Consider the following 8,169-nt stretch of genomic DNA (forward strand, 5'->3'; position numbering starts at 1 on the left):
CCCGTGAACACCTCTAGTTAATGGTCAAATTTGTCTATAATAAATAACGAAACATTTAGTTTGTAACTAATTAATAATAAGAACACATTAAATATGTACAATATTAAAATGAAAAACATTAGATTAACTTGTGACACCAACTCAATCAACAAAATTATTAATATATATGGTTAATGTGCATATTAAAATTAAAATGTATAAAAAAATCAAAATAAAATTTTAAAGAGATTAGCATGGTTCAAAAATAACCCATATAATATAACTTATTTTAAAAATAAAAGAATATCAAAATAATTTTCCAAACTTGGAACACCATCTCAGAGATTTAAATAATATTATTTTTGTAATTTAAAGTTGATACATTCTCTCGAATTTCCATTATGAATATATTCATTTCCACGCAATTATGAATCCACAACAATGTGTATATTGTTTTCAAACAATGAAAATTAGGGCCTAAACTAGGAAGCTAATCTTGTTAGGATAAGGGGTTTCCATTAAAGCTCCCTTTGTATTTTATGAAGAGATTATCCTCAGTTTTTCTTTTTCACCGCTGTTAAACACCAGTGGTGAGATGAGCCAAACCCTCCTTTCTCACGGCTTGCACCCTGTATTCTATTCTTACTTTTTAACTCCTCCATTGCTTCTATATACTATTGCTGCAACTTTTTCCTTTTTAATTAAAAATATATAAACAACTTCTTCTTTATTATATGAAATATTGATTTGTATAGTAATTTAATAAATATATAAATTTGATAGGAATCAAAAATAATTTTTATAATTAAACACTTTTATATGAATAATATTCTTTTACAAAATTTTAATATAATAAAAAAATAAATACAAATATAATTTATGATTTTTTTATTATAAAATTTTAGGTATTTATTAATAAAATTATTGTTCAACATAAATACAAATTTAATATGTATTTTATAATTTAATATAAAATATGATTTTAATTATTATTTAACGTATTTTATTTTAAAATATATTTTTACATATACATATAATTTAATATAATTAATTATTAATAGTTATTTTTCATTTTCACCTCACACTTATATAGTTATAGTTGTGTTTAAATCAAAGTATATATTTCACTATTCATTTTAATGTATCGTCATCCATCGAAAAAGAGTTTTTAAGGTTTTGAGATTCTTTTTACTCATGCGTTTCGGTAAATAAAGAAAAGAGCGAACAGTCTGGGAGTCGTGGAAGATCCTTTTTTGCTTTACCTACAATGCCCCTCGATCCTTAACCAAGATTACAAGAGTCAAACATTTGGGATTTCCCATAATATTTTTATGGACACCAAACGCCAGCTGTTTTACCAAAACCTGTTTGATTGGTTGTATAATATAATATAAATATTCTTTGGCAATCAGTAGGTTTTTGGTTGGTTGGTCAATTAACTTGTTTTAATATCCTTTTCTAGAACCATACATACACATAATATGCCTAATTATATAGGGTTGTTTGATCAGGGATTGGACCTTAGCTCCTACAATATTCAACCTATAGACTTTAGGTAAACATGAACCAAGTAGGAATAATATGTATGGCTGGTTCGCAACAATTTGCCAAAACCATAGTGTATACATACATTGCATGCTTGCTACAGGCTAGGGTACCTAACTTAAATGCCTCATTACAAAGTCTTAACAAATATTCACATGTTCTAACAAATCCCTAAATATCAATTACAATTTTAAATCAATTTAAGAGATTACCAAATCCATCATTTCTTTTCTTTTTTATATAATATGAAAATTTTAATTAATAATACAAGTTTTCGAAATTGATTGAGTTTAGATGTAAATAAAGAAAAACTTTTAGTGTATAATGCTGCATGATAATTTGCATATGTATATTATATTATCTCCACGTCATCTTAGTTTCATTGCAAGAAATGCCCTTCCTTCTTAGTTTAGTTAGCATGCTCCTTCATACTATATCTTATCCTTTACTAGCTAAGAGGAGATTAACGATTCACTATAATTATCATTTTTAACTAATCCGTAGCTCTTAATAAACAATACCTTAACAACAACAACAAAAAGAAAACTATTTCAACCATTATCAATAAAAAAATTTATATATATATAATCATCTCGCGGATGAAATACTGAAAAGCGAATCCATTGGGTGTGCTAAAGTGTGTCCATTTGATCAATTTTAAATTAAATTAATTTAATGTCCCAACTAAAATCAAAGGGGTATTCCAGTCAGCACAATTGAAAAGAATATATATTTACAATATTGCAGCCGTTCTCATCTCGTTAACTACCCTTTCTTCTGTCTTCTGCCTTGGTGTCTGTATAAATATAGGAGACGTACACAAAAAGCAAAAAGGTAATTGAATTAAGTTATGGGTCTCTTAAGCTGCTCTATTTCTGAAACCATAACCCCTTCCCTCCTTTTCTTCTTCTTGTTTTGTTTCATCGGCTTCGGTACTGCTACTTTCAACGTCACCACCCTCGCCTTTGATGAAGGTTACAACCCTCTCTTTGGCGATGGCAATCTTGTTCGTTCCCCGGATGGTCATAGCGTCCGCCTCCTCCTCGACGTTTATACTGGTAATTACATGTGCTTGATTATTATAGAATATTTATTATAAGATTCACCATGCAAATCTCCTTTTTTTTTTGGGGGGGGGGTATTGATTTGATATGAAATTCAGGGTCGGGTTTTATTTCGTCTCGTATGTATCAACATGGATTTTTCAGTGCCAAAATCAAATTACCATCAGACTATACTGCTGGAATAGTCGTTGCCTTCTATGTAAGTTTTTTATTTTTTTTCTTTTCCCGTTTTGGTCTTGAATTTTGATTCATCGTCACAATAAAAACTTAAAATTCCAGATTAACAAATCCTTTCTAAAAGCTATTCATACAAAGAACGGGGAATTGAATATGAATCATGGCGGCGGCTAACGGAATTGAATTGTTTTATTTGTGTCTGGTGCTATGGTCAAATCAGACATCAAACGGTGACGTATTCGAGAAAAACCACGATGAATTAGACATCGAGTTTTTAGGAAATATTGAAGGTAAACCATGGAGATTCCAGACAAATGTGTATGGGAATGGCAGCACGAACCGAGGCCGAGAGGAACGCTATAACCTTTGGTTTGATCCATCAAAAGAATTCCATAGATACAGCATTTTATGGACAGCCAAGAACATCATGTGAGTTGCTTTAAACACCTTATTTCTCTCTTTCTGTTTTTTAATCTAACCTTGCTCTAACCCGTATGTATGTGTTGTTCCTCACTTTATATGCGCATATGTTTAGTATGATGTTTTGACCTTAGTAAAGAGAAAACGAGAAAAAGTAAGCTGGGTTTTGCGTGTGGATGTTTCTAAAGCATGGGGATCGGCATTGCCTTAAAATAAGAGAAACGATGGATTTTGGCTGCTTTTTTATGCTAAAAAAGAAAATGATATTTTAAAATTTTTGAGATATATATATATATTTGTCGTAATCTTTTATTTATTTATTTTATATTTAATACTTATTCGCCCAACATATTAATCTATATTTTCCCACGTAATTAAATTTCTAGAAAGAAATGAAAAGGTGTTCTGATTTTAGGTTATTTATAACCGGTTTTATTTTATTGACATCAGAAAATGACTAGTCAACCCCCATACCTCTTCGTTTTCTATTTATAAGACATTTACACGACTGACTTAAGGAGTTTGATTAATTAATTAATTACATTTCATTCAAAAATTCACTCATCTACACGTGTTGATTTCAATGTCGTGCGTGTTTTTATTATTTTTAGATATTTTACAAGTATTTATTGGTTAAAAGTTATATATTTTTCATCAATATTTAAAAATTAAGTAATTTTGATCCAAATATTAGTTAGGCTACCAAACTTAGATGCCTTTAGATTCTTAAAAGCGATAAAAAGAAAGGCCATAATTCTACCTAACAAATGCTTATCCCAAACTTCTCAAGGAGTTAACGATAATTGCTTTTTATCTTTTTTTCTCCATAGTATATTATTACTAAGATGATGTGTTGATTTGGGGTGTTGAATTTGTGATCAGATTTTATGTCGATGAAGTTCCGATTAGGGAAGTGGTACGCAATGATGCAATGGGTGGAGACTACCCATCAAAGCCAATGTCTTTGTATGCAACAATTTGGGATGCCTCTAGCTGGGCCACCAACGGAGGAAAATATAAAGTTAATTACGAATATGCCCCTTTCACTTCCGAGTTTAAAGACCTAGTCCTTGACGGTTGCGCCATCGATCCCATCCAGAAATTCCCCAACTCCACTGCCTGCTCCGAGACAGATACCTGGCTCGAGAGCCGTGACTACGCCGTCATAACACCGAAAAGCCGATCCGCCATGCGAAGATTCAGGCAGCGTTACATGTACTATTCATATTGTTATGACAATGTGCGTTACCCTATAACACCTCCCGAGTGCGCAGTTGATTCAAACGAAAAACAAAGGTTCCGTAACACCGGGAGGTTGAGATTCGGTGGAAGCCATAGGAAGCAAGCGAGGATGGAAAGAGCACGCCGAAAGAGAAGGTCACGGGCTGCTTCCGTCTCCGATGATCAAACCGATATGTGAACATACCATTGAGTTTGTAAATTAAAAATGTCATTGTCTCAAAATCATTTTTTTTCAATCTTATTTATTTCATACATATATATATGTTAAATAATTGGGTTTGGCAGTTTTTTTTTCCTTGACCTACCATGGTTTGTATTTTAGTTGAATGATTCTTTTTTTTTATTTAATGATGGAACCGAATTCCATGCAACATAATTAATTTAATTTTAGCCTTCTCTGTTAAAGTAGGTGCTTGAAATTCAAGCATTGGCCATAAAATTTGAACAGAGTCTATCTACTTTTTTGATAGACTTGTTTAACGGATATGGAGAAGACAACATAGGGATATCTGAAAGTGAAAGTCCAGCATAATATAAAACAAGCTCTATCAGCTAAATTTTAATTCTAGTGGAGATTTGGCAAGTCATTTTAGTGGCAATCCAATCACATGGGACAAGAAAGATGCTTAATTCCTTTCCGTTTAGTTGCTTGCCTCTATGGAAAGAATACACATATATAATACTGCAAAATGAAAACTACGCTTATTGCGAAACGAATTCAATTAATTCGTACACATATTTTAGGTCTAATTATGCTGCCAGTCTCTTCACTCTTTGAACATTTGAAATTTAGTCCCAAGCTTTTTTTTTTATTTATTACCAAAAGTCCCAAGAATTTAGTCCCCATTTGATTTATTAAGTGTAGTCCAATTAACAACATCATCTAAGGAATTCCTTTAAATTGGATTATATGATGTTTTTAAAATAAAAATTTTGCTCACATAGCTAATATTATGTGTAGGAAGTCAAATAAGCAAAGAAAAATGTTCAAGTATGGGGTTTTAAGGTTCGTTCCGAATACAGGATTGTAAGGTTTTTCATAATTGTTTCAAAGAAGATGGATATATATTTGCTTAAATGGCTCCCTTGCAACTTTAAAATGGCTGTATGAGTTATTCTTTTAAAAAGAACAAAAAATCAAATATAAAGGAAGTCCTTTGAGAATATCATCAATTGGAATAGATGAACTAAATTTCTGAAATTAAAAGTATAGAATTAAGTTTTACATGAATAAGGAGTACAGGGACTGAAAACAAAATTAGACCTGTATTTAAACACCTTTAGTTTATTTCTCTATTAAAATGAGTCTGGGCAGGGAAAATGACAATTCAAAAGTTGGTATTGCTAATTCAAGCTAGTGCTAATTGTAATTATGATAAGAGATGATGGAAAAGCATCCATGTCCAGTGCCACACTACCTAAGACATTGCTCCCACCAAGACCAATGAAAAACTCTGATTTTTAGTCAATTATATATATGTATATATATACTTTCCCCATTGCTAAATTCACCCTTCTTTTTTTTGTTCTTTTACAAGTAGGTTAAATTGCATGTTCTTCATAGATTGAGAGTCTTCAAGTGTCATATTTTACCATTTCAAGACAAAGGTCTTTTACTTACTACAAATTTATCGTAAAATACGATGTGATCTATAATTTGCTTTATTAAAACATTTCATTTATGTTGTGTGAACGAGAAGAAAACCCCCATTGGATGGATGAAGACGACATTGTTTTATTTAATAGCTAATCTAATGGTGAAAGTGACATTAAGCTTATCTTATACAAGAAACTCAGATAATGTATTATTAGTATCAAATAGTTTCAGTGTTACATCAGTATTAATGTCTTACCTAACGTAAACAAAACCTCAATTTATTATTATTTTAATCTTTTGGATTTGAGAATATAAATTCTATAAGTTTTGTACACATCAACTGCAACTAAACCATAAAAAACAATTCGGATCGGGTTGGGTAATGTAAAATTTTAACCCCATTTTTTAAGTTTGGGTTCGGACTAAAGTTCTGTCCATGTTCGGTCCAGATTAAAAATGTTAAACTCAAGCTCAATCTTACTCGTTCGTATTAATTTTTTAAATTTAATTTTTATGTAAAAAAAATTTAAAAAATATACTAAAAACATTCAAATGTTTCTTGATAAATTAAAAAATACATTTAAAAAATTATTAATTCGCCAGAGTTTTGTCTTCTTTTATAAGTCACCAGAAAAAAAGGAAGAAGCATCAAACGTCAAATTCAATGTCAATGTGGCTAGATGTCTTCTACTTTAATTAGTAATTAAAGGTTTTATCTTTATCATGAATATGAATTAGTAATTAAATATTTTATTTTTATTATGAGTATGAAATAATTTTAAAACTCGTTTAAAAATCTTTCAAATTTCAGAATACTAACCACTACACTATAGCCAATTTGCTAAGGTTTGTCATTTCTCTACATTTAGTTGGTGTTTCTCCTGAACAATTCCATTGCAATTGTTATATACAAGATCTTTGTGGGTTAGTTGAAGTCAGCTGTATCTCATGAATGATATGAGAAAGCAAAATGCAATGAATAAGGAACAGGTTGAAGTTGGAAAAGGTAAAAGAGTTGGGTGGGTTTGGCTAGTTGTTCCAACTATTAACAACCCTCATCCAAAATTCTAAAGGCCATTAACGTATTTGTCACCATTTACCAGCCATTGGACTATTTTATCAACTGGCTTCCATCGTAAGAAAGCTATTTTTGGAACTGTTTAACCCAAGACATTGAATACCATATAGTCTTCAAAGGAAAGTTTTCTTAATTAAAATTTGATTGCCACGTAAATCGTGAAATTGTTTAATTTTCAAAAAGTAATAATTTTTAAGACATCGAAAATAAAGTGAAGGAGCAATGAAAAATACTCTTAAATATATTTTTTAGTTTAAGAATGTAATACATTTGGATTATTACAAACGATGGGAAGACCTCCTCCAAATTCAATGGTACAGATTGAATTACATCAATGATTGAGATTAGTGTTTATCTACCATATAAAAGTTCTAAAAGTTTTAAACTCTATATTATAAGATTAGTGTCTATTTATAATAATTATCATGGTAACTCTAATTTTATTGATAAGTAGATGAGCTTATCAATAAATTTCATGAATCGAATCAATTTAAGTAGGTCAAATAACTCTCGTTTACTTCTGTATAACAGTTTTATGCGCAAATAAGCCTCATTACATTGAACACATGTGGTCTCCAAAGGAAAGCTTCTTTAATTGAAACTTGATTCTAGCCTGTACTCCATTTATCGTATTTTACCATTTCTCTGTTGTTTCTTAAACTGGGCACACAAGGGAAAGGATCTGTGTATTGAAAGCTCTGCAAAAAACAAAAAAGAGCTTACTTAATTTCGATTTGAGTAAAAGTTGGCAGCGACCCTACTCAAATCATTAGGATATTACATTTGGACCAATCATTTCACGTCTTTATTTTACCCCATGTCTTACAATGAACGGAAACATTCAATATTGGTGGTAATGAGGGACCAGTACCAGTTCAAGTGAAACTTTCAATAACCTGTTTCCACACAAATGAAAAGTTTGGATTTTCTTTTGCAATTTATTACATTCGACATGACAGTCTTAAGAACCGCATTTGTTTCACCATAAGCAACTTGGTCATCCCAAGGATAGTTTGATCCAAATTGCATGTAAATGTAAGGTACGCTGATTCCATTCAATTTTCTGT

At 30.8% G+C, this 8,169-nt stretch overlaps 1 protein-coding gene across 1 annotated transcript; it reads left to right on the forward strand.

Moving 5' to 3' along the window:
* Nucleotides 1-2,289: 2,289 nt before the first annotated feature.
* On the forward strand, nucleotides 2,290-4,711 carry LOC107930656 (probable xyloglucan endotransglucosylase/hydrolase protein 30). Its single transcript, XM_016862357.2, has 4 exons — nucleotides 2,290-2,582; nucleotides 2,687-2,787; nucleotides 2,986-3,194; nucleotides 4,068-4,711. Exons 1-4 carry the CDS (start codon nucleotides 2,375-2,377, stop codon nucleotides 4,603-4,605), a joined length of 1,056 nt encoding a protein of 351 aa, XP_016717846.1. The 5' UTR covers nucleotides 2,290-2,374; the 3' UTR covers nucleotides 4,606-4,711.
* The last annotated feature ends 3,458 nt before the right edge of the window (nucleotides 4,712-8,169 follow it).

Source organism: Gossypium hirsutum, chromosome D08 (assembly GCF_007990345.1).
Source record: "Gossypium hirsutum isolate 1008001.06 chromosome D08, Gossypium_hirsutum_v2.1, whole genome shotgun sequence".
In the NCBI taxonomy this organism is placed as follows: domain Eukaryota; kingdom Viridiplantae; phylum Streptophyta; class Magnoliopsida; order Malvales; family Malvaceae; genus Gossypium; species Gossypium hirsutum.